The 27,222-nt window shown below is 45.1% G+C and overlaps 1 protein-coding gene across 4 annotated transcripts in view; it reads left to right on the top strand.

The window, feature by feature from the left end:
- stab2 (stabilin 2) overlaps positions 1 to 27,222 on the top strand; it is a 178,070-nt gene that overhangs the window by 22,765 nt on the left and 128,083 nt on the right. For 3 of the 4 annotated variants that reach the window (XM_041215939.1, XM_041215940.1, XM_041215938.1), the window contains exons 4-18: positions 672 to 757; positions 3,100 to 3,169; positions 5,372 to 5,467; positions 7,442 to 7,567; positions 8,294 to 8,490; positions 9,609 to 9,742; positions 11,810 to 11,943; positions 13,373 to 13,455; positions 14,675 to 14,824; positions 16,828 to 16,971; positions 18,468 to 18,530; positions 18,816 to 18,932; positions 19,905 to 19,958; positions 23,248 to 23,328; positions 25,107 to 25,265. In XM_041215939.1, coding sequence (XP_041071873.1) covers positions 672 to 757; positions 3,100 to 3,169; positions 5,372 to 5,467; positions 7,442 to 7,567; positions 8,294 to 8,490; positions 9,609 to 9,742; positions 11,810 to 11,943; positions 13,373 to 13,455; positions 14,675 to 14,824; positions 16,828 to 16,971; positions 18,468 to 18,530; positions 18,816 to 18,932; positions 19,905 to 19,958; positions 23,248 to 23,328; positions 25,107 to 25,265 — 1,694 coding nt within the window. Of the gene's footprint in view, positions 1 to 671; positions 758 to 3,099; positions 3,170 to 5,371; positions 5,468 to 7,441; positions 7,568 to 8,293; positions 8,491 to 9,608; positions 9,743 to 11,809; positions 11,944 to 13,372; positions 13,456 to 14,674; positions 14,825 to 16,827; positions 16,972 to 18,467; positions 18,531 to 18,815; positions 18,933 to 19,904; positions 19,959 to 23,247; positions 23,329 to 25,106; positions 25,266 to 27,222 lie in introns of those variants that run through there. The other variant, XM_041215942.1, reaches the window with a different exon arrangement.

Raw genomic sequence — 27,222 nt, 5'->3', positions numbered from 1 at the left:
TCAAAGGGCCAGATGATCTACTCTTGCTTCAAAGACCTAGTCCTAGTCCCATGAGTACATGAGGGAGAAAGGAATCAAAAGTTAAAAGGTTAGATGGTGGTGTAGTGGTAATGTCATAGGACTCGTAATCCAGAGACCCAGACTAATGCTCTGGGGATGTTATCCAGCTGGCGGAATTTGAATTCACTTAATTAAATCTGGGATTATAAAGCTAGCCTCAGTTATGGTAACCATGAAACTATCATTGAATGTTGTAAAGACCCATCTGGTTTGCTAATGTTATTTAGGGAAGGAGATCTGTGCCATCCTTACCTGGTCTGGCCTACATGTGACTTCAGACCCACAGGAATGTGGCTGACCCTTAACAGCCCTCAATGGAGGGCAGTTTGGAATAGGCAATAAATGCTGACCTTGCTAGTGAAGCTCACATCCCATCAATAAATTTAAAGAAAAGATGAAGGGTGGGGGCTGGGAGGAGGCTGGTGTGTATCATAAATACCAGTGTGGACCTGTTGAGCTGACTGGCCTGGTTCTGCGCTTGTGGACTCTATGGGTGGAATTTGACGCCGGCAGGATTTTACGGTCCCGCCAAAGTCAATGGCCCACCATAATGAGGCCGTAAAATTCCGTCCTTTGTAATTCTGTGCAATATTTGGCTGATATAATTACAGAATGTCCAGGAGGAGCAACATCCCCTTGCAGCAACAGAGGAGATTGCTTCGACGGCATGGGAGGGGATGGCGTGTGCAATTGTAAGGTAGGTTGGAACTTTAACTGATGTATATGTTAACTTCACACTCTATCGTTATTTAGATGGTGAGCAGCCACTGCTGATACCAGGGCTCATCCCCTAGCATTGTTAGTGGAGGACCTTGGAGATTGGCACCCAGTTAGTCTTCACCATGTTGAAGGGGGTGAGGTAGACGGAGGGGATTACAAACATAAATAGACGTGGAAAATGCCGGCTCTCCCCCCTGGAGCCTCCACGAGCCTTCTGGTCGGCAGGAGACTGCAGGATAGCCAAAGTACAAAGGTGCTGATCCAAATTGATCAGGAAATGAGGTGGGAGGCTAGTGTCTCAAACATAGCCCCTCCCCTCCCCTCCCCACATCCCACCATGTCCTGGTCTCTCCCCACAGCCAAGCAATGTGTTCTGATGAAAGCTCCAGAACTGAGCCAATGCAAAAGGAGTGGAGACCCATGATATGGGTCGCCGGGCCTTAATCTTCCAAACTTTATGCTCAGGGAACCAGGAGGCCTGTGAAAGAACTGTTCAGGAATGTTGACCCCTCTTTAAGTCAGGATCCCAGGCAAGAACTGTTTACACAGTTTCATCATGTAATCAGATTTTTTTTTTAAATAAAGGCACTTAAATATTAGACATAATTCTGGTCTCTGGATTATGATAAGTATATAGGGAGCTGGAGAAGCTGTGAGAAAAGATTTTCAAATATTATACAGAATTGGCAGGTAACACCTTTTGAACAGGTTGTGATTCTATCCTAGAAAAGAGGCTGAGAGGTGACCTGAGAGAGTTCTTTAAAATTATGGGAGGGTTCTGATAGGGTCAATGTAGAGATGCGCCCATTTCTGGGGGAGTCCAAAACTTGGGGGCCATAAATATAAGATAGCAATGAATAAATCCAGTAGGAATTCAGAAGAAACTTCTTCACTCAGAGTGGTGAGAATGTGGAACTCGCTATCCCAAGGAGTATTGTTGGTAAATAACACAGATATATTTATAGGAGAAGCTATATAAACACAGAATGGAGAAAGGATTAGAAGGTTACACTGATGAGGTTGGAGTTGATGGAGGCAAAGGGAGTCTCACCCGATGGTTGGAGAGCCAACTTGAGCCCCTTGTCACCTCTTTTAGGGAAGGCCCACCAAATTAAGGGCCACTCAGTCATTCTGTTCAAGGACCCCGGGGCCAAGAGCTGCTGTCCAATCAGAGGCAGGCAGCCCTATTAAATGACAGCGCCGCCAGAGAGGGGAGTAGCTGCAGCCAGTGCGGCACCTACTCAAGGCTTAGTATTGTTGCTGGGTTCCAGGCCAGAGGTGAGCAATAGTGGGAGGGAGTGACTAGGTGGGGGCTGGGTAGGAGGAGATGGGGGGTGGTCGGCAGCAAAGGCAGGTGGGTGATTTTCAGTCCCCCCCTTCCTGATGCTGGGTCCCTTGATCAAGCACCGAGTGCCTCTGAATGAGGGATGCTCCTGCGCCTCTCCAGCCCAACTGGGAGCCTGAAAGCAACCCTGCATGGGCTTGCTTCTTGTGCTGTCTGCATGGTGAGTACGCCACCCGCCACTGCTGGGTGAATACCAGTGGCAGCAGGAGGCTCTTAAGTGGGCATTAATTGCCCACATAGGGGCCCCAATTGGCAGACAGGCAGGAAGGCAGTCCAGGGGCCTAACTGAGTGGAGGTGACAAGGTGTTGGGATCCCACCCTTCCACCCTCACTGATTAGATGCCCTCCTTACCACCAAACCCACTCTGGGGGAGGGCATTAAATTACATCCCTAGGGCTAGATAGAGTGAGGGATGGAAGAAGCTCTTGTGGAGTATAAATGCTGGGATAGACCAGTTGGGCTGAATGGCCTGTTTCCCTGTGTAAATTCCACATAATTTGACAGGTCCATTGGAGTTCAGACCAAATGACCCTGAAAAGCCATCTGTGGTGATCAGTGCATCATATTGTAGTTTATACATTAAACAGTGGATGCGGGTTCGAGGGAAATGATTAAGTAGCTTTCTAAGACCTGAATGAATTTGCAAGGGTCACCAGGTTTAAGCAGCCATTTAACTACCAGCCCAGTTTCCTGTTTTGACATTTTCTATTGAGTGTTTTCAACAACAACCATTGTTTTGCTATAAATGTGTCTTGATTTTTGTTGACTTTACACATTCCTTTACTTATGAACCACCATTGCAAAATATCAGGACAGACCCATACTGGAAATTCACAGTTAAAACATTTTGTCATTGATCAGCTCACTTGCTTTAAATCATTTCACCTGTCAGGATCCTATTGTTGTAAACTTTTGTTCAACATTGTTGTTACTGCCTGACAAATATACTATTTTTTGATATTACTTATTCCAGGATGGCTTTGCGGGAGTAGCCTGTGAGAAATGTGCAAAAGAGAGCACATACGGTTCTGACTGTGCTTCAGGTGAGATATGGCATACGGCATTTTATATCTTTCTCCTGGTTGTTTTTGGGGATGTGAGCGTCGCCAACTGGGTCAGCATTCATTGCCCATTCCTGATTGCCCTTGAGATGGGAGGGAGCTCCAGGATTTTAACCCAGCAACAGTGAAGGAGCTGGGAACTCTCTGACTAAAGATGTTTTTCCAGCCTTCCTTATGGTTCCAAGTCAGAGTGGCGAATGATTTGGAGGGGAACTTGAATGTGAACAGGTTCCCACGTGCCTGCTGCCTTTGCCCTTCTAGATGGTAGACCCCTCGTGTTTGGAAGTTGCTATCTAAGGAGCCTTGGTGAGTTGCTGCAGTGCATCTTGTAGACGGTACACACTGCTGCCACTGTGCATCGGTGGTGCAGGGTGTTAATGTTTAAGGTGATGGGTGGAGTGCCTGTCAAGCAGGCTGCTTTACGGTAGCGAGCTTCTTGAGTGTTGTGGGAGCTGCACTCATCCAGGCGAGTGGAGAGTATTCCATCACACTCCTGACTTGTGCCTTGTAGATGGTGGACTGGCACTGGGGAGTCAGGAGGTGGGTTACTCACTGCACAATGCCCAGCCTCTGACCTCAGTGTGTCAAATGGCAAACAAAACACGAAAAGTAATATATTTTAATCATATATAAAAACAGAAACTATTGAGAATACTCAGCAGGGAGAAGACATTTAGTCAGAATTGGGAAAAGTTAGAGCTGTAACAAGATTCGAACAAGGACAAAAGTGAAGGGAGGAGAGATCAAGAATGAAGGTCTGTGAGAGGATTGGAGGTGAACGTGATTAAATAACAGACTGATGATAGTGCAAGGCAAAAGGGGATGAATAATGAGACAAGCAAAGATACAAACCATGAGTCTAGTGAATGGCAACAGCAGATCCATTACCAGAAGTTGTTGTCTGGGAATACGGGAACAGTACTCCCAATGTGCAGTTGCTGAATGTGGTAGCCATGGCTCAGTTGGTAGCACTCTTGCCTCTCAGTCATAGCTTTCTGGGTTCAAGTCCCACTCTAGACCTTAAATGCAAAAATCAAAGCTGATGTTCTAGTGCAGCATTAAGAGTGTGTTGGAAGTGCTGTCTTTTGGATGAGATGTTAAATTGAGTCCCTGTCTACATCCTCATGTGGGTATAAAACATTCCGCGGTGCTACTTGAAGAACGGCAGTGGAGTTATTCCCCGTGTCCTGGCCACGTATTTACCCCTCAAACAATGTCACAAAAAACAGATGATCTTGTCATCACCACATTGACATTTATGGGATTTTGCTGTGTGAAAATTGGCATTTCCAACATTACAACAGTGACTGCACCTCATTAGTGCTTCATTGACTGTAATGTGCCTTGAGACGTCCAGTTGTCATGAAAAGTGAATAAATACAAGTCTTTTTTTTGGGCAGTGTTGAGTCTGGAAGGTTGTAAAGTGCCTAATCGCAAGATGAGGTGCCGTTCTCGAGCTTCTGCTGAGCATCAAATGTAATAACATTAGGTCCTACAGTTCCTGAGCTGAGAGAGGATATGTATCCAATTTTCCTCAGGAAATCTGGAATATGGTGCAGAGCTTGGCTCCTCTGGCATTCAACCCTGTTTAGAATGACCCTTTAAATTCCTGTTGTTGGGTTGGGGGGGGGTTCATGGTCAGATGTTCCACCTGCCTCAAGGGAAATGTTGCTGGGAGGCTTTTTCCCTTTATGCCCTATGTTGAGACCTGATGTCAATCCTTTTGAGGCCTTCTGGAGGCCCCAAGCCTTCACTGTAGGCCAAGCTAATTGAAGCTAGGGGGGAATTCTTCTTAAATCATTTACGGGATGTGGGCATCACTGGCTGGGCCAGCACTTATTGCCCATCCCTAATTGCGCTTGAGGAGGTGGTGGCGAGCTGTCTTCTTGAACCGCTGCAGACCATGTGGTGTAGGTACACCCACAGTGCTGTTAGGGAGGAAGGGAGTTACCATCTTTAGAATTAGCATAGCTCTAGTGGAATCAAGGACTTAAAAACATTTCTTTTTCACATTTTTTTTCTTCAGCCCATTTGACCTCTTCAGGGGTTCAGTCAGTGTCAATTAAGGCTCCAATGAGTACAGGTTGATTTCATAAACTTCACTTGTTAAAGTGACAAATATATGTACAAAATGTTGTATCGGTCTGGATGGGTTTCAAAGAGCATTGATCTCTTCCTTCGCAGAGTGTGAATGTATTCATGGAGACTGCAAAAATGGAATTACAGGAGATGGCAAGTGCACATGTTATTCAGGCTACACAGGGACTAAGTGTGACCAGCGTAAGTACTGTACAAGGAGCTATTACAGTAAGAGAACCGTGCACCATAAATAAACCTATACAAGGCAATATTAACAGAGCACGTTTACTTCAGCATGGAAGCATTGTGTTCTCGCCAAAAGAAATCTCAAAGTACCACTGTATTGTTTATTTAGCTGGCCTGTGTTTAGGCAGTGTGAGAACTTTTGTGTCTGGGAGGGCTGATTTGAGCCTGTATGTTGTCAAAAATCTTAGGTTCCCACAATGTTTACCATTTGCGTATTGGTGCAAATTAGTTTCCAATGCAGTTTGCAAAATCCTGTAGTTTTGGGGTCACCCACGAGTCCACTCACGGGAGGAGACCACTTTAACAGGTGGCATTGCAGTCGGTGAGCTGCACAGAGTTGTTACTCCTGTCCGCGTGAATCCAGATTTACAGAGTGCAGAAGCAGCCCGTGACCAAGGGGAGACACTGCCACTCACGCTGCAACCACTGACAGCTGGAAAGCACATCTGTATCTGCGTGTGTCAGGGACCTGGCCTCACTGCTCAGAGTCAGAAGGTTGCTGGTTTAAATCCCACTCCAGGGGTGGAATTTTCCGCTTGTCGGGTGGGCGCACACCCGACCCGAATGAGCACACGATGGCGTCGGGCCTATTAAAGAGCTAATTGAATGGAATTTTTCACTGTCCCGTCCATCTTTACAGTGGGCGGCCGGACGAAAAGGACAAGTGGCCTTTGGATTTTTGGTGAAACCAGATCCACGGGCGGGATGAGGTTTCAATCTATCGTTAAAAGAAAAAAATTAAAGCTTTTCAAACCGGTTTCTGACACGTCCCTGCTCGTGACAGATTCACATGAGGGGAGATGTTGTTAACATTTTTTAAATCTTTCTTTTTTATTTTCAAAAATCTTCATCTCCCCCTGAGGCAGCTCTGTGTCTCAGGAAGCTTTTCCTGCGCGCACCTGTGTGTGTGTGTGTGTGTGTGTGAATATCCGCACTCACCCTCCTCTCCCCCATCCCCACCACCCACCACCACCACACACAGGTAGCGCTGAGCGCTGCAGCGCATGTTTCATGTTAGGCGGGCCTTAATTGGCCCACCAGCGTGAAATCGCAGTCATGGCTCGAGTGCGGGCGATGGTCGACTTCCTGGCCGCTCTCATCCATCCCCTCTGAGCCCACTTGACAAGGGCAATATCCTGGCCCAGACATTTGAGTGTATATAATGCAGGCTGACACTTCAGTGTAGTGCCGAGGGAGTGCTACTCTGTTGGATGTGCCGACTTTTGGATTAGACGTTAAACCGAAGCCCAATCTGACTTCTTGGCTGGACGCGAAAGATCCCAAAGCACTTTGCGAAAAGGAGCTGGGGTCTTCTCCCCAGTGTCCTGGCCAATATTTATCCCTCAACCAACACAATCAAAAAACTTCCATTTGTGGGAGACCAATTGTGCAAAAATTGGTTGTCACAATTTGTACGTTACAACGGTAACTGCATTGTAAATAAAAATAAATAATTGGCTGTTTATGAGATGTTGAGAGGTTGTGAAAGGTGCTATATAAATGCAACTTCATTCTCTCATTTATCATCTTACATCATGCAATACAACAATAGCAACTTGCATTTACATAACACTTTTAACACAGCAAAATGCCCCAAGGCACTTCACAGGAGTGTTATCAAAAAAATGTTTGACACTCAGCCACATAAGCAGGACAGTTGGCCAAAAGTTTGTTCAAAGAAGTGGGTTTTAAGGAGAGTCTTAAAGGAGGAGAGAGAGAGAGAGAGAGAGAGAGAGAACGAGGTAGAGAGGCAGAATGGTTTAGGGAGGGAATTCGAGAATTTAGGGCCTGGGCAGCTAAAGACGGTGAAGCAACTAAAATTGAGGCTGTGCAAGAGGCCAGAACAGACACAAGAGTTCAGAAAAAAACCTCTGCATCATTTCTGTCATATTTATGGAATGCTTCAAGTCTTTTTCTTGATCTTCTAAGCCATTCCCGCTTGTCGGGCGCTACAGTGCCCTGAAAATACAAGATGTTCTGAGGAAGCAGCGACTGGAAAACTAGTGTGCGAATGCTTACCTGGTTACCATACCAATGGGAGCACAAACTGCGAACGTAAGTGTTTGTTATGCTACTGACTACAAGGGAATGTTTTCATTCTTCTGTTTAAAACAATTCCCATCAACAGTAATCGGGTTTATTTACTTTTAATTGTACCAGAGCATAAACTAATGAATGAATTCATATCTAGGAAGTAACGTGTTCTCTAGCCATCTCAGCGATGGCACAGTTGATGACATGCCTGCCTCTGAGTTATAAACTTCTGGGTTCAAATCACACCCCAGAAGCTGGGCACAAAAATGAAGTTTGACACTGCAGTATAGTTGGGGTGGGGGGTGGTGGTGGTGCCTGCTGCACTGATGAAGTTGCTGTCTTTCAGGTGAGAGTTAAACGAAGGCCCTACCTGACCTTATGGGTGGATATAGAAGATCCCATGGCATTATCTTGAAGAAGAGCAGGGGAGTTCTCCCTGGTGTCCTGGCCCATATTTATCCCTCAATTATCTGGTCACTATCACATTGCTGTTTGTGGGAGCTTGCTGTGTGCAAATTGGCTGCTGCATTTCCTACATTGCATCAGTGATTACACTTCAAAAGCACTTCATTGGCTATAAAACATTTTGCGACGGTCTGGTGGTGAAAAACACTGTGTAAATAAATGCAAGCCTTTCCTTTCTTTTCCCTAAGCAGGCAGATATTTTTAACTCATTGTGTACAGCTTGAAGCCAGATGTGTGCAAACGTCATAAAACATAAACAACAATATATTGTTCTTTTTCCAGCAATTAATCCTTGTCTTCATAATGCCTGTGGCTCCAATGCAGTGTGTACCTATCTTGCACCCAACACTTTCACCTGTAATTGCCATGAAGGTTACCACGGCGATGGTCAGATCTGTCTACCCATTGACCCGTGCCAGAAAAATTTTGGCAACTGCCCCACAAACTCAACGGTTTGCCGATACGATGGCCCTGGAAAGGTTGGTTCTTAATCTGCTTCGGTACCTGCTGAAAAACTCTATGCCCCAACCAAGCACTAAGGGGCACGTTTATGAATGTGCACCAACAGCAGACAACCTCGTCCTCTGCCCATACGAGTTAGAGCAGCTGGTAGCGGGCATGAGATTTTCAGTCAGTGCCATCTGCCCAATAGAATATTGGCCCCCGTTGTGCTGCTGCTGCTGCTCCTCGTGGCGCGTGGTACAACAGAATGAGAAGGTAGAGGTGGAGAGGAGAAGACATCACAGGAGGGAATTTGGGGCCTCAGCAGCTGTAAGCATGTCTGCCAATGGGGGATTGTTGGGCGGGAGGAGGTTAATAATTAGTAGAAGGGGCAAGGTCATGGACAGGGTTAAGAACAATGAGACTTTGAGAACTGAGGCGTTGCCACCTCATGTGTCAATGTGGGCCAGCAGAATTGGATGAGGTCAATTGCAGGTCGGCCAGGAGAATGCTAGGGTAGTTGAGTCTGGAGATAACAAAGACACCCATGAGGGTTTCAGCAGTTACTGCTGTTGTTCATTGTGTGAAAGTCTATTCGTGTGCAACTGTTGTTTTTTTTCCCCCTTTATTCTTTCCTGAGATGTGGGCATCGCTGGCAAAAACCAGCATCTGTTGCCCATCCCTAATTTCTCTTGAACTGAGTAGCTTGCTAGGCCATTTCAGAGTCAAACACATCTCTGTGGGTCTGAAGTCACCTATAGGCCAGATCAGATAAGGAGAGCAGGTTTCCTTCCTTAAAGGGTGTCAGTGAACCCAATGGGTTTTTACAACAATCATGGGTAATCAAAGACTACTTTTCAATTCCAGATTTATTAATTGAATAAATTCCACCAGATATGCTATGGGGGGGGATTTGAACCTGTAACCCCAGGACATTAGCCTCGGCCTCTAGATTACTAACCTAGTGATATTACCATTATTCCACCATCACTCCTATTGTGTAAACTAATACGAGCTGTTAATACACATACAATGTTTACATAAAGGGTATTTTATTAAATAATGTAAAGAGAAAGAAAGGAAGACTTGCACATTTCGATGTGCGGCATGGTGGAACAGCTCGAATCAATAAACCTCATTTTCTTCTTTTTCCTAGTCTCATTGTCAATGTCAGCAAGGCTACGAGAATCTGTTGGCAGGAATAGGATGTAAACTAACTGACGTCTGCAAGACAAACAACTCGTGTGATAAAAATGCCAAGTGTGTCACAGTTAGCCCCGGACAGATTGAGTAAGAAGTTTGTGTAATGGCTGCTCGGGTGGCAATGATGTCTAATGTTTACTGAGGGAAGTTAATGAATAATTTGAGGGTGTTTTAATAGCCTAGCCTGCGCCCAAGTTTGATATCAGATGCATCTTTTAAATCTGATGCATCTTTGGTTTTGATGGCCAGGGAACATAGTTTGCCCCAGGCCACACTTCTGGAAGTTATGCTGGGGTCATGACCTCTATTGTCCAACTGTTTGGACTTTTGCTTGGGTCAGTGAACGTTTGTGGAGTCAGTGGGATGGCACCTCAATTGCCCAATGCTGATGGCCATCAGGACACTGTGGGCGCAGTTTTAGTACCTGCCTTGCCCCGGTCAGACTAAAAGTGGGGTTGAGGCACAAGATCGGCTATGGTCATACTGATTGGCAGAGCGGGCTCAGTAAGGGATAATGTGGCCTACTTTGATCTTTCTTTAATGTTCTTATGCGACTGAAATATCCCCCTGCCCACTATTGGGTGGATGCCCAATACCCACCCCCTTCACCCAAGATGCCAGCCATTTTTCCTCTTTGGACCTCTGTGCAAGGGGGTAAGGGGTGCCAATCCATACTTTTTAAAAAATGTCCTAATCTAGAGGTCTTGACTTCTCCCATTGTTCAGCATCCCGACTGATGCCAATTTGCACCCATCTGAAAGCTGGCACATCATATCTCCCCTGACATCCAGTCCTCCAATGAGGAGAGCCAAGAACTACTGTTATGGAGCATCTCACTCAGAGAGAGTGGCATTTGTCTTCTTTGACTCATGCAATACCAAAGGAGGCTACTCTGCCCATTATATCTGTGGTGGCTCTCTGAAGGAGCTTTCCAATTTGTCCCAGCCCCACTGCTCTTTTCCATAGAGGCCAGCAAATGTCTTATTTTTAAGTATTTATTCAATTCCCTTTTGAAAGTTGCTGTTGAATCTACTTCCGCTGCTTTCAGGCAGTGCATTCCAGGTCAGAACAACTCGCTACATAAAAATAATTTCCCCCTGTCTGCCTCTTGGTTCTTCTGCATATGACCAGTGACCTCTAGTTACTGACCCTCAGGCAAGTGGGAACATGTTTTCTCAATTTACTCTATCAAAACCCTTCATGATTTTAAAAACCACAATGGAATCTCCTCTGAACTTTCTCTGTTCTAAGCAGACCAATGTGCTTGCCTTGTCTCTCCACATGACTGAAGTCCCTCTTTCCTGGCACTATGCTAGTGGATCTCCTGTGCACCCCTGTCCAAAGACTTGGCATCCTTCCTAAAGTGGGGGGCCCAAAACTGGTTGCAGCCAGACCAGGCCACCTTCGATCTTCAGAGCAACAGGATTTTGTTTTTATTCTTTGATGTGACATGGGTGTCGCTGGCAAGACCAGTATTTGTTGCCCATCCCTAATTCCCCTTGAACTGAGTGGCTTGCTAGGCCATTCCAGAGGGCAGTTAAGACCCAACCACATTGCTGTGGATCTAGAGTCACGTGTAGACCAGGCTGGATGAGAGTACAGATTTCCTTCCCTAAAGGGCATTAGTGAACCAGATGGGTTTTCACAACAATTAATGATAGTTTCATGATCACCATTAAAAGACTAGCTTTATATTCCAGATTTTATCGAACTCAAATTCCACCAGCTGCTGTAGTGGGATTTTACCCCATGCCCTGGGCCTCTGGATTAATAGCCTTGTGGCATTCCTGCTACTCCACCATCTCAGCTTGGTTGTTCAGGGAAACAAGGAATATGGGACGCAAGTGGAAAAGTGGAGTTGAAGCCCAAGATTAGTCATGATCATATTGAATGGTGGAGCAGGCTTGACAGGCCCTATGGGTCTACGCTTGCTCCTATCTCTTGTGTTCCTGTGTCCTGCCCCTTTTCAGTGTGTTGTATTGGCTACAGCAATGGTGGGAGTCTAATGGTACCTGCTACCTCTCAGGAAATTCAGGAGCTGTATGATTCAGAGCTTCTAACGAATGCCCAAACTGTGATTATGAAAGGTAATTAGTTTTAATACATGTAAATGCTGATCGAGAATTTAATACCATGTGTAAATACCTCAACTAGATGCACATGCAATGAAGCGTATACGGGCGATGGCTTTGACTGCTATGGAAGTATCATGGAGAGAATCAAGGACCTGAACACTCAGTCTGGAGGTCAATGGCAGGGACGACTAACATCAGCCATGTTGTTTTTTGGTAACTTTCTGTTCCCTCAATTTTCATTGAGACCATGGCTTTCCCAGATCTTGAGTAGATCGTATATCTAAAGAAGGATGCTATGTGGTCTGTCATGTCTGACTGTGCTAGGCTGTTTGAAAAAGCTATCCTGACCCCATCTCTGATTTAATGCCAACTCTGTGGCCCCGATTTTAACTATGGGTGGGTGAGGTCAGTTGTTCACCCATCTGTTCCGGGTGTGTGGAGGCAGTCACAAAGCCACTGGTCTGAACCAGGTGGATGGAAGAATTGGCTCCAGGGGCTGTCTCCTGACTGGGAAGGGTCGAAGTCCGTGGCGAGGGAAACTTAGGGCTGGATTTAACTTTCTGACACTAGTTGGAGAACCAGCAGGAGACCCGTGTCGCTTCAGTGAGGGAGACCCCAACAAATTGAGTGTCTGTCAGGTACCTAAGTAGCCAGTGCCGGTGCCTTCCTCAGGGTTTAGGACCCCGGCGATGGAAATCCCGCCTGCTGAGAGCTGGCTAATCAAAATCCTGCAGCTCTCCAGTAGAGAGACATAAACCCTGTTTATAAAACTGCCTTGCTGTCGCTGGGGCTTATGACGACGGACACGGGATCCGGTCTGATTGTGCGATGTCGTGTGAGTGCTGGGGATGAGGGCTCTGGCCTGTTCTCTCGAACGGCCTCACCTGTACAGTGACTTGCATTTGGAAGGAGCCTGCAGATCCCCTGGAGGACACTCGCAGCCCAATGGTGGTCTGCAGACCAAGCTTTGAGAGCTACTGGGATAACGAGTGCTCGGTGCCCCCCATCAGCTCCCTCGGCTCTTTGTAGCAATCGATAATAATGGGTTTGCCTAAAAGCTGAGGCGTAATGAAAGACTGCTTCCCTGATTAAGCACTCCTGCAATAACTTAAACAGTGGAAAAGCAGGGGGGTGGTGGTGGGGTTATGAGTCTGCAATTTCCTAAGCAGTCTTCCCCTGTAAGTTACTGAAAGAAATTGGAATTCTTGTACAAAATAACAATTTGCGAAGTCCTGTAGCAGAAATTTGATTCATGACACATGGTGAGTGTAGCAGGCATAGGAGGAACTTTGTTCCTAAAGCTCTCCACCAGTGGAGTTTTGCAGGTGGTGGGGTTTCCTTGCTTGATGTCTTGGTCTGTTGTAGACCCATTAATGGACATTAGTTGCCATGATTAGTCAACAACTCCATTACAGTTATACCATCGGACCACCAAGTAGTAGAGGGTAAATTAGATGGACCTCTGTCTTTCTCCATTTAGTAGCACCTATGTTCCCTGATTGGAGAAATCAGTCCTATAATTTAAAAAGTTCCAGTTTTGATATATATGCATGCATTTTCTACTGGTATTGTCATAAACTAGAAATTTTCACAAGACTTCATAACATATGTCTATAATTGTACATCCTTTCTTCTCTCCCAGGTACTAGTTACTCCAAGCCACTGACAAATTTGGGTCCTTTTACTTTATTTGTGCCGACCAACAAGGCCTTTAAAGGAGTTGATGTAAGTTACAGGATGTTGACCTGCTGACAAGCATTCTTCTTTATGACTTCTCCGGATGGGGGGTGGGGGGTGGTGGGATGCTGGGAGGAGTGGTCTGTGCACAACAAGATGAGGGAGTTAGTGCTGAACCTTGCTGCATTTTGTGTTTTGAACATCTGAGCCTTGATTTTAAACACCAGTAAGAATGGTGTGTAGGTATGAGAGTTATTACCAGGCCACTGAGTTTCACTATCCCCTCCTAATAACATCTTATCATCGCCAAATGAATTTGGTTAATGTTTTCCTGTAGGTGGGTGTGAGGGGAACGATTTGAAGTTCTTGGGAAGAAACCATAATATATTTGGCCAGGGGCATTCAGGATCAAAATTGCATATACTGTTAAAGCATGGATCCTTTTAATGTCATTAGACTCCCTCTGCTGGTACATGTGTATGTGGTAGCCTCAAGTGTACAAATGCATAATGCAATTTTCACTGTACTACAGATAGAGTTGAGGGGGTTAAGTCGGGTGCAGGGGTTTTACTTGATGTTACAAAGTCGCAGCACAATGATGTAATCTGTGCCATGACAGGAATTTGAACCTTTTGACTTTTTTGAGTTTTCAAACATTGCTTTTGTGAAAAATCCTTATGGGCCAGGAGGAACAGGATTTCGTCCCACCAAGATCTCACACCTAGCCCCCCCCCCCACCCCCCAAACCCCGGCCCCTCAAGGATACTTTAGACCTTCCCCAACACCATTTCCCCCTCTGCACACTGGCATCTACTGCCAAAGTCCTTGCCCAACACTTGCATCCTAAGCCTTTCCACCCATTAGCACGTTAACCTGAGGCCTAGTCTGCTCACTCGCATGGATGTAAATGATGCCATGGCAGGCGAGATCGCCCCGCTGTCCTGACCATTATTTATCCCTCAAAGCAATAGCACTAAAAGAGAGATTATCTGGTCATTATCACAGAGCTCTTTGTGGAATCTTGCTGTGCAAAATTGGATGCCATGTTTCTCTCGTTACAACAAAAGTGCTTTGTTGTCTGTAAGGTGCTTTGGGATGTCCCGGGGTTGTGAAGGGCATTATCGCAATGCAATATCTTTGCTTTTGTTTTTCTTGTAATATATAGAGTTCGACAACACAGCTTGAAGCAGCTATTCTGAAGCGGATGAGATACCTTATGAAAATATGTAAACTTTTCTCATAACAATTATCTGACATTTTGATCCAGATAAACAGGCTTTTAGCAGACAAGGACAGAACACAGTATCTTGCAAAGCTGCACATCATTGCAGGCCAGCTAAGCATCACAGATTTAAATGCCATTGACTCATTTTACACTTTGACTGGGAGATCGGGAGTGACCATACTTAGAGAGAAGGTGAGTTTGTGATATGAAACAAACATAAGGTTTAACAATATATAAGAAAACAAGATAAACTTCTAATCTGTCAACTCCTTTCAGTTTATCGAATGGAGGAGCAGAGTTGATGGACAGATGGCCTATTTGGGCCAACTAGGCCTGTATTCCCTGCAGTTTAGAAGGATGAGAGGGGATCTCATTGAAATGTATAAAATTCTGACAGGGCTGCACAGACAGGATGCAGGGATGATGTTTCTTCTGGCTGGGGGGAGGGGGGTTGGTGGGGGGTTTAGAGCAAGGGGTCACAGTCTCAGGATATGAGGTAGGACATTTAGGACTGAGATGAGGAGAAACCTCTTCACTCAGAGGGTGGCGAACCTGTGGAATTCTCTACCACAGGAGGCTGTGGAGGCCAAGTCACTGAATATATTTAAGAAGGAAATAGATAGATTTCTAGACTTTAAAGACATCAAGAGGTACGGGGAGAGAGCAGGAGTATGACGTTGAGATAGAGGATCAGCCATGATCACATTGAATAGCAGAGCAGGCTCGAAGGGCCAAGTGACCTACTCCTGCTCCTAGTTTCTATGTTTCTACGTTTCCTGCTCACCTTTTTATTCTTAATTAGATCACACCTTAATCTGCCATAACTAGTGGTTAGGCATTCGTACCCAACAACTTGCGGCATGCGGGGATGTTTAACTGGGAGTGTAAATCCACATTCAGGGTCCGGCTTGACTTCAGGGTGATGTGAAGTGACACTTTTGGCAGGGGATAATTTTGCAGTATCTGAACAAATGCCTAAAAACAAAAGAAACATGACGAGGCTTCAACATGTGGATTCTGGTAGATTCAGGGACAGTGATTGCAGTGTCCAGAAAGTAGGTGGGTCAACAGTGGAAGTACATATGGTCAATGCATGAGCTCCTTAGGCACACTTTGATCGCCTGAAGGAGGCAGAGAGGAATTTTTCTGTATTTCTTTGGTCTCACCCACAAGATTCCATGACTGTGGAGGTTGTGGGGTATATTGGGGATGGGGTTCGTAGGAAGTATCTAGTCATGGTATCATGTTGTGTGGGGCTTAATGAACCATCTGGTCTTTTCCTGCCTGCCCTTTTGTACATTCATATATCAGACAGGTGGATAATTGGAGCCTGCACAATGGAGATCCCCGGTGTCTATTCTTAGTGTTCCTGCCTCTGTTCTTATCCTGTAACAATCCCCAGATAAATATCATCATCTACTGGGGGAAAATAAGACATCTTCATTCATTTAGTCATTTGTTGCTGCGTGTCTTGGGACTCGAAGACAACCAATAAAAATAACAAAACCTTCCTTTGCGTTTTTTTTCGCCTGGTACTGCTCGAAAGCAGGAAAAGGAAAACCATGATTTGTTCAGTCTATATCCTTCCTATGAGCAGGAGTACAATGCACGATCAGCACTGTGACGGGTAGGCCAGGGACAATAAGCAGCTCAGAAACTTCCTATTTGTATTGTTAAAGTCAGCATGCAAAACACAGGCCACTGACTTAGAACTAAACAACCCAGGATGAACATTGGGGACATTATTTACACTGTTTATCCCAATCGCTTCTCTCATCCTAGAAGATTCAGGGTCGGTACAAATGATGTAGTGCACTTGATTTGTGAAAATGTCTGTACAAGCACATTTAACGGCTCGATTCATACTGCAGCTGCAACCTTGTAAAACACTTAGATTCGCACCAAAGTTAACCAGGTGCAGCTTGCATCTGGATTCTGTGCCCAACTTGGCTCCGATGTGAAGCAGAGAAAGATTTCACAGCAGGGGGCAGTCTTGCTCTCCCTCCTCACGAGGTCAGCATGGGTCCTGTCCCCGACCCTGATAGTGTCAATGCAGCCCTAAAGAGCAACAGTGAGACATAGAGGAAACTGTAAATATGACAGTGTATCAACGGCTATAGGTAATCCTCAAACACTGTTACTCTTTATGTGTTTTAGCTTTGTTTGTAGTTATCTTGTGTGTTTCTCTTCGTTAGAGTGACCAGCTAAAGCTGCGCATTAATGGAAGCAACAAAAAGGCACGGATCTTAACTGGGAATGTCATTGCCTCCAATGGCCTGCTACACATTATTGATAAATTGATGGATGGCGTTGAAACCACGGTTAAGAGCAGCAAGGAGGTAAAGTCACACATCTGCGTCGTGTGATGGGTAACCATAGACATGCAATTCACTCCATTTGAATGTTTTACTCATGAAATGATCTAACAGAACATTGTTTTTTGAGTGAGAACAAATATTCCACTTTCGCAGGTGGGAATTGTATAGGAGACAGTAGATCTGTGATTGTGAGGTAGGATGACCGACGCTAAGGCTATGGGTTCAGAATCCCGCTGGGGCATAGTGAATCTGATCATGTGTGAGGAGCAGCAGGAAACAGTAGCTAAGGTTGCTGGGCTATCTTAAGAACCTGACTGTCTCACTAATGTCCTTCAGGGGTGGGAACCTGTCAGCCCATCTGCCCTGTTCTACACGTGATTCGGGTCCCATGCCAAGCAGTTGACTCATAGTTCCCTCAAGGTGACTAAGGATATGCAATAAATGCTAGTTTATAAACATGACCCACGTTACAAAATTACAAAAGGCACCTGGATGAAGTTCACGGATGCAAATCGGACAGGGACAGTTTCGTGACCACTAGGCATCTCACACAATTTTTTTTCCATTAACCTAAGGAGACAGAAATTCTTGGGTGAGCTCCACGAGTAACCCTTTCTGTTTGATTTTTCCCTTGCTGCTCAACTCATGCAGCAATATGGGAACAAGATTAGGCCATTCAGCCCCTCATGTCTGTTCCTCCATTCAGTTAGATCCTATTACTCATCTTGGTTCTGTATCCCTTAATAATCTTGCATATCAAAAATTCATCAACCTAAGTTTTGATATTTTCATATAACCCCCAGTCTCCAAGGCTGCTTGTGAGAGAGAGAGAGAGATCCAGATTTCCACAACATATTCTTGCCATCACCCTTCAGCAGCCTAGCTCTAACTTTAAGGTTATGTCTGTTTGTTCTGGACTCCCATAGGGGAATCAATTTCTCTGTCTCTCTACCCTTTCGAATCCTGTAATTAACTTAAACACGTCAGTTAAATCACCTCTTACTCTTCTACATTCAAGGAAATGCAAGCCCAGTCAATGCAAACCAGTCCTCAAATTTAATCCTTTTAGGTTTCTCACCTATCATTGTCGTGGGTCTTAGATGGGGTTGTCCTTGGTCAGGATCAATAGAAACTGTTGGAGGCAAGGCTGTTGGTAAACTTTAACTTTTATTGAACATTCTTCTAACTATATACAACACAATTCCGAGGCTTCACATAGAACTATCGCTCAGCATCCTCTGTTGTCATGTGACCTTACATCACTGCTGACGTAGACCACCTATTTACATATTTAATGTTAACCCTTTACACTACATCTCCCCCCAAATCTCTGACCCTATTAAATACATTAGTTACATTATCCTACAGCTTCAACTCTGATCATTCAACTCCCCCAACCTGAAGAGAAAAATCTGCCTGAAATTTCTATCTGACGCTCTCTTATTCGGCAATCCGTGTTGGGAAAGTCTGTTTTCCGGGCCCATTAATAAGGTTGTGTTTTTCCCTTGCTCCCTCAGAAAACCCTGTACACAATAATTTCAGAAAATGGAAAGTTCAAGAGGTACATGCAATTACTACAGGTAAGAGTCAGTGAAACATTGTACCACTAAATTCAAGAAATTTGGGGAAGAATTAATAGTGACGTTTTAATGGCCTTTTCAAAAAATGCATTCCTTTTGGCTTCCTTAAGAGGTGTAAGTCCAAACTTAGGAAGAGCTTCAACTGATCAATGCCAGTCTTGTAAAGAACTAGAAAACTAATAATGTGTCACCTACTCAGTTTGCTCTGCTCAGTAAAGAATGACTTGAGATGGTTTTGTGCAGATTTTCCCTCTCGTTTCATTAACGTTCTCCTTTCACAACCAGAAATGTGATCTTGCCCAACTCCTAGAAACTTCTGGACCATTTACGGTTTTCGTCCCAAGCAACAGCGCTTTGGATGGCATGGAGGATAGACCACTAGATTACTTGCTTTCAGCAGAGGTAACAAAATGGGAGATTTCTGATATGGAAATGTTATTACAGTGCATAACACTCCACTGGCAGCTTGCAGGTAGACAGGAATTATGTTAGGTGTTTTGATAGGGGTACAGTTTTTGCAGAAGCAGTAAATTGCCGGTTTAGGAATCACACCAACCATGATGATTTTTCTCACCCTTTGCAGTTGTCTAATAGTATGATTAAAATGAAACAGTTGAGAGGATCTTCACACATTAATGCGTTACTTTTGATTTCAGTCTTTGTTCTGTGGTAGCACTAAGGCTTGAGAGGTCATGAGTTCAAGCACCACCTCACAGTCTGGAGGGGGTAATATAGGCTGACGCTCCTAGTGCAGCACTGAGGGAGTGCTACACCACCGGAGGTACCATCTTTCAAATGAGATGTTATACCAAGGCCCATATCCCAGTTAGGATAGATATAAAAATTCCTATGCACATTGGAGCAGAGCAGTGGAGTTCTCCCCTGGTCCTAACTGAAATTTATCCATCAACTAAAACTTCCAAAAAGAGATTAACTTATCTGATTGCTGTGGAACCTTGCTACGCGCAAATTAATCTGGTCAACCAAACAACATGGACTGTACTTCAAAAATAATTCATTTGCTGTGAAGTCTTTTAGGATGTTGTGAGAATGTGAAAGGCACTATTTGATGCACGTGTGAGAAACCTGAATGCTGTAAATCTGTAAATGCTGGAAGCACTCAGCAGGGCATCTGCGGGGGGAGAGAAACAGAGTTAACCCATTTCAGGTTGATGACCTTCATCGGAATGTAAGACTTTCCTTTAAATGGGATCATCTTCTGAGTTTGTGAGTAACTGTGAGCAATGGGCTCAGTGAGTCTTTCTGCTGACTGCATGATTTTGAAAAGTGGTCCTTTCAATGTGAGCGTCAATCTGTTTTGTGCAATGTCAGAAGCGTTTGTGGTGTTGGTAATATCATTCCATTCTTGTTTAGGGCAAACGGAAGCTTAAGGAATTGGTGAAACATCACATCATTCCTGCAACCGAGGTTAGTTCTTGACTAATTGGAAAACAATTGTGAAGCTACAATGCAAAAGCAAAATACCGTGTATCTTGTTTCTTTTTTTTATGATGCACACAGGCCGTCGACATTGTAGCTGAGCTAACTTTATTGATAGCGCATTTTCCTAACATGAACGCATTTAACTGTACTCTATCGAGACAGGCTGTCTGACCTTCCATCCTCCAGGTCAGGTTACACCATGTGTACTGCAGATTACTGTATAGTATCTAATACTGGAGTCCACTACCACAATCAATTATTATCCTGACACTGCGGGTGTGGAAATGTGAACTAAAAACAAAACCTGCTGGAAATGCTCAGCAGGTCAGGCAGGATCTGTGGAGAGAGAAGCAGAGTTAACGTTTCAGATCCACAACCTCTCATCAGAACTGGAAGAAGTTAGAGAAGTAGCAAGTTATAAGCAAGTAGAGAGCCTGGGTAAAAAGGGGATGGGCATGGGGGCAGGGGGTGGTTGTGCTGGTGGGGACAGTGAAGGAAAGAACAAAACGGAAGGACTGGGACTGGGTGGAAGGCAGGAAGTGACAAAATGGATGATGGTGTGAGCGAAAAGGGGCAAAATGGAAGAAGTAATGAAACGAGAGATAAGTCGAGAGGAGCTGTAAATGAATCAGTGCCAACATCTACTGTCCGACTAACTGGAAGGAGTGGTTATGATGTGAAATTACTGAATGCAATGAGAGTTGTAAAGTCCTTAATCTTGGGGCAGCATGAGGCAACATGTGAGCTCTTGTGATCTGGGATACATTGCCTGAAAGGCTGTTGGAAGCAGATAACATTTTTTTTTAAAAATGGAAGAAATGCTTGAATAGAAAAGCGATTTCAGGGCAATGTGGAAGGAGCAGGGGAGTGGGGTCAATTGTATAGGTCTATCACAGGCACAAAGGGCCGAAAGGCCTCCTTCTGTCCTGCATCATTCTCTGATTTTGTAGGCTGAGGTGCTGGTCCTCAAACTTCGGCTGAGAACAGTTTGGGACGTGAAAGACACCCCAGAAAATGCAGAGGCTGGAATTTTCCAGCCCCACCCCGCCTCCTAATGGCGGCCATCTTCCAGTCCTGCCGGCATGGATGGACGTTTAAATGGCCGGCCACGTATTCCATCCCTGCCTTGGTCCCAACAGGGCCGGAAAACTCTGCCCGGAGCGTGTGTAAGCGCTGAGGAAGTGGGAGATCTGGGAACTGGGGTAAAAGGAAAGCCTAAGGTCCGGTATGAAATTAAAATAGATCTAAAAAATACAGGTATAATGCAGAATTACATTGAATCACAGCATGGAAACAGGCCATTCTGCCTAACTGGTCTATGCCAGCATTTACTCTCCAATGTAGTGTCCTCCCATCCCTTTTCATCGCCCTTTATCAATAACCTTCTATTCCTTTCCTCCATCTGGGCAGAATTTTTACCTCAGTGGGCTGGCATGTGCCCGAACGGTTCGAGCGTAAAATGACGCGCGTTGACATCGGGCAAGCGTCCCAATGTCAACGCGCGGTGGCGCGATATTTCGGTCAGTGGGAGCACGCCAGAGTCGACAGTGTGCCCGCCGACAATTAAAAGGCCTATTAAGGCCATTAGCGGGATGAGGTTTCCAACACCAAATAAAAATAAAATAAAACTGTTAAAATTTCATTTATAACGTGTCCCTGCTCACGTGACAGAGTCACATGAGGGGACATCTTTTACAACGTTTTAAAAATCTTTATTTCTAATTTTTAAAACTGTTCATTTTCAAGCGCGCGCTCACTCACGCACGTGCACAAAGTTCATGCTCGCCCCACACTGGCAGTACCCGACAAGGGCAAAACTCTGCCCCATATGTGTGTCCGGCCTCACTTTAGATGCATCTATACTATCCACCTCAATCACTGTGGTAGCGAGTTCCACCATTCTCTAGGTAAAGAGGCTTCTCCTGAACTCCCTATTGGACTTATTAGTGACTATCATATATTAATAGCCACTAGTTCTGGCCCCTCCTGCAAGTGGAAACATCTTCCCCAAGTCTGTCACATGAAGTTGCTAAAATCAATATTCAGACTGGAGGGTCATGGGATGGCTAGGAGAAAGATGACACAGGGGAACTTTTAATGTAACTCACTGGGTTAAGAATTTCATGGGATCGGACTGATTTACATCCTGCCCAGTATTAGCCACCACTGACTTTAGTGGGTATCAAATTCAGAAATGCTGTGAAACCAATGTTGCCCTTGACCCCATTGGTTTCCAATGTATGGCTTAGGCCAAAGTAGGCCCCAATGATTGTTCCTGAGGCTTGAATTATGTACAAGTTCAGTGACAGAGAGGTCAGAGTGAAAATGGAGAGGAGGGGATGTTAAAATAATGAACTACAAGTAGCTCAGGGTCATAGCTACTGTGGATGGAATGGAGGGTTCAGACAAAACAAGGGCCCACTCTGGAATTGGTCTCCCCAGTAGAGAGAAGGTCACACATTAAGTAGCGAATGTGGTATATTAGGGGGTCTTGTGACATGTTGGGCTGTGTCCCTGCCTCTTGAGCCAGAAGCTCCAGGTTCAAATCCTGCTCTAGGACTTGATGTTCAAGGAAGGAACATTCATTATGTGGTCAAACAGGTTAAGTATCAAAACAAAAACAAAAATACCTGGAAAAACTCAGCAGGTCTGACAGCATCTGCGGGGAGGAATACAGTTAACGTTTCGAGTCTGTATGATTCTTCAACAGAACTAAGAAAAAATAGAAAAAAGGTAAAATATAAGCTGGTTTAAATGGGGATGGGACGGGTAGAGCTGGATAGAGGGCCAGTGATAGGTGGAGATAACCAAAAGATGTCATAGACAAAAGGACAAACAGGTGTTGAAGGTGGTGATATTAGCTAAGAAATTAGGTTAAGTATCAGCTTGTAAACCCTTCCAACACATGCCAATGGCAGACAGTAAGATCAGGGGAGAGATTCCTGGCCAGCCATGTGATGGAAAGAGAACTGGAGCCTCTATCATCGCTCTCACTCTGGACTACTATGTACATGTATAAGTGTATGCAGCCACAGCAACTCGGACTCTTTGGGGGACTGGCCGGTGTGGATCATATTGGTGCCAACAGCACTGGGTTCATTCCCTTGTTCTGGCTGGGGTTGACTGGGACCTGCCCCAGTGTTTGCCCCAGCCGGGGAGGTGTGGTGCAGTAGGTTCTCAGTGCTGTGGGGCAGACCTCTCTTTGGACAGTATATTAGAACAGTATATTACAAGCGAATGACTCCTCACGTTGCTTTTCTTGTGTGTTAACTAGCTGGAAGTTTCAAGTCTCCTCTCTTCACCCAACATCCTGAGCTTAGCAAATCAACTCGTGACACTGAATGTGAGCTACAACGTAAGTCAATCGGTAACAAGGCCTGAGTTCACTTGTATTAAACAGTCAGTCTTATTTTATTTCATCGGAGAAGGCTATGAAGTAAAGCACAGGACATTTATTTGGAAATAACTCCCAACTTCAGTTTGTGTGATATAGCGTTATAGCAAATCAGCAGATTGTTTCATTCCCATTGATTTCAACAGAAATTGGGAAAGATGTGGGACACTGGCAAAGCCGTCGTTTATTGCCCATCTCAGTTGTCCCTGCGAGGTGGGCATAGGCATTCTTCTTGAACCTTTAACATTCACTCCCTCCACTGCTGATGTACATTGGCAGCAGTGTGGACCACCTACAAGGTGCACTGCAGCAACTTGCCAAAGCTTCTCAACAGCACCTTCCAAAGCCCCAACATCTACCACCTAGAAGGGCAAAGAACAGCAGATGCTTGGGAACACAAGCACCTTTGGGTTCCTCTCCAAGCCACTCACCATCCTGACTTGAAAATAGAGTGTTGTTTCTTCATTGTCACAAAGTCAAAATCCTGGAGCTCCCTCCCTAACAGCACCATGGATATACCTGCACCACAGGGACTGCAGCAGTTTGAGAAGGCAGCTCACCACCACCTTCTCAAAGGCAATTAGGGATGGGAGATAAATGTTGGCCCAGCCAATAACTCTCACAGCCCATGAATGAATAAAAAAAATGTAATTCGTATGCTGAAAGGGTTCCAACAGTGCTGTCAGTTGAGTAGATCCAGGAGTTTGATCCAGTGATTAAATTTATCGAATCAGTTGTTATATTATTCCCCTTCCCCAGTTGGTGCTGTACAAGCTGTGGTTGATGAAAGACATCCTGTGTTCCAAAAGCCCAGGCAATCTGACCAACAAAGCCCCAGGAATCTCAATCCTATTTGCGTTCATATTTCTTGGTCACTGCTTTATCCTGTTTGGATTCTGAGGGGCCTATAGTTTTTGGAAAGAGCTGCTGTTTGTCTCATTGCTGGATATATCCATGAACACCATGACCTGATAATATCAATGGCTTGAATGACGTGCGTTCAATGGTAGCCTGAAGCTAAACTTGACAAGTGACTCTTGAGGCTCTGCAGCATGTCCCAAAGGAACGTGCCTAATCCACAGCTTGAGCACCCCTTGTATAACACATCTCACGTAAAGCATTTATAAGGGAATGGAAATATGCAGTACCTAGGTAGTCCCAAGGTGATGTGACTCCAATGATGCATATTGATTCATGGATGAGTCAAGCACAGGTGGTCTCTATGTGCAGCGATTTTCTTGGCTTGTTTCAAAATATCTTTTTAAAATTTATTCTGTGTCTCAACTGCGGCTCAGGTGATAGCAGTCTTATCTCTGAGTTATAAGGTTCCAGGTTCAAATCCCACTTGAGCCCAAAAGTCAAGGCTGTTGCTCCAGTGTAACACTTGGTTGGTGCTGCACTGTTGGAGGTGCTGTCTTACAGATGAGGTGTTAAATCAAGGCCCTGTCTCCCTTCTTGTGAGGATGAAATAGATTCTATGGCACTCTTTAGAAGAGCAGGCAAGTTCTCCCTAGTGTCCTGGCCAATATTTATTCCTCAATCAATATCACTGAAAACAGATTATCTGGCCATTATCAAATTGCTGTTTTAGGGAGCTTGCAATGTGTCACCTACATGACAATAGTGACTACATTTCAAAAGTACTTTGTTGGCTGTAAAACATTGAGGTGTCCGGTGCTCATGAAAAGTGCTATATACAGGCAAGTCTATCTTTTAAGCCTTTTGAATCTCTTGCGCAGGGGCAGATTTTACTGGGTGACCAGGATGCAGCTGTTGGTGACACAGACATACTTGGCAAGAACGGAAGGATCTACTCCTTGAATGGTGTTCTGGTTCCTCCGTCCATTCTCCCAATCCTTCCACACAGATGTGATGACAAAACGTACAGGATTACCAAGGTAACAGCTGGCATCGGATGAAGCAACATAAGACAATATGATGCGTATCAAAGAAGTCATGCTGATTGTTTACAAGATAGTCTTGACAGCTTGGTGTCCACCAATCCCCCAAATTCCTGCAAGCCACCTGTGTCGACCTGCCTCTGGTGGGAGGACAGAGGCAGGTACAAGATCCACGTATGTTGACTGTCTTTGCCAGTTAACCTCAAGGCCTGGATTGGAGTGGAATTACCTCTGCCCCAAGCAAGGTCACCTGCGGTAGAGTTGGCATGGCTAGGATGAGGGACCTCCCGAGCTTGGAACTCCCTCCTCCTGATCTGGGATCAAATGGGCGGGCATGCCAAGAGACATAAGGTGGACCAGCCTGGGCCACAATGGAAGTGCGGCCTGCATGGGGGGATCCAAGCCTTGGTCTTGACTTACCTGCCAAAGGTAGGAAATTGGGACAATAGCCCCAACCCGCTAGTCAGAAGGCTTCCGGTGTCTCTTAAATCAACCGGCCTTTGCCGCTATTCCCTCACTTCCATTATGGTGGCTGCTTGAGATGCACCCTTAAAGCACAGACACCCACCAGCAATATTCATATTAGGTAATACATTGGTTGAACACAATCGCAGAGTTTTCATTACTTGAACTCCCATCTCCAACTTCCCCCCAACCCCACCCACATATCATTGGTCTGCCAACACATCAATTATCAGAAAATCCCATCTTCCCACAACCAATTGGGAAGTGAACAAATCTTTGTTATTTAATTTGTTGAATAATTTTTCATTCTCAGTCTCAAGTAGCCTCCACTTCTTATCTCCAATATTTTTACAACTCACTCATTTTTCCAGAACCGCTCCATCCAATTCAGGGTCACAGGGAAGTCAGAGCCTATCCCAACAGGCAGGGTACACCCAGGATAGGACGCCAGTCCATCACAGGGCACTCACTCACACCAAGGGACAATTACCATAGCCAATCCACCTTTGGACAGTGGGAGGAAACCAGAGCACCTAGAGGAAGCCGACATGAAGACGGGGAGAACGTGCAAGCTCCACACAGACAGATACCTGAGGTCAGGATCGAACCCAGATCCATGGAGCTATGAGGCAGCAGCGCTAACCATTACATCACCTATTTTTACAGCTAGTAAATGAATATGAGATCAATGAAAACGTAGCATGCCTATGATTTTTAGGGCATAAGAAATAGGAATGTCTATAAGAAATAAGAATAGGAGCAGGAGCAAACCATTTGGCCCATCGAGCCTGCTCCACCATTCAACAAGGTCTCCTTGGCTGATCTTCCAACTCAACTCACTTACCTGCACCATCTCCCTCGAATTCCCTTAGTACCCAAAAATCAATTGACCTCTGCCTTGAACACATTCAATGACTGACACCCAAGGCCCTCTGAGATACAGCTTTCCATCCATTTGGCAAAGCCCTCGCTCTGTGACTGTGACCCCCGTGTTCTAGATTCCCCAGTCAGGGGAAACAATTTCTCCTGGGTTTGTTTGTAGCAGTGTCCTGGAAATTAATCTTAATTTCCTGGACTTTCCCAGACAATCCCATACAGTAGGCGCATCTGTAAAATTAGCCGTTTGGTGCTTTCTCCAAAGGAAGATTTTGTTGCTGAGCCAATATGGATCTAACTAAGCCCCTAGGAACAGCTTCTTCTAGAATGGAACTGACTGAGGCTTAAGGAGGCCTAGGGATGGGGAGAAGAGGTACTTAGGCCAGGAGAATTGTACTTATGCACTTATATCCAATAATTATGGTCATTTGCAGATGTAGCTGGTTAATTTACTCCTGAGATGCCTATAACAAATATGATTCCAGCAGCTTCCAACAAATCTAAATAACGAAGCATTTGATGATCGTTATAATTTGCCAATGCTTGTCTATACAGAATCATGGAATGGTTATAGCACAGAAGAAAGCCTTTCGGCCCATCATATCCACGCCAG

Source organism: Carcharodon carcharias, chromosome 21 (assembly GCF_017639515.1).
Source record: "Carcharodon carcharias isolate sCarCar2 chromosome 21, sCarCar2.pri, whole genome shotgun sequence".
Lineage (NCBI taxonomy): Eukaryota > Metazoa > Chordata > Chondrichthyes > Lamniformes > Lamnidae > Carcharodon > Carcharodon carcharias.
This window is presented reverse-complemented; position numbering and strand designations above follow the sequence as displayed.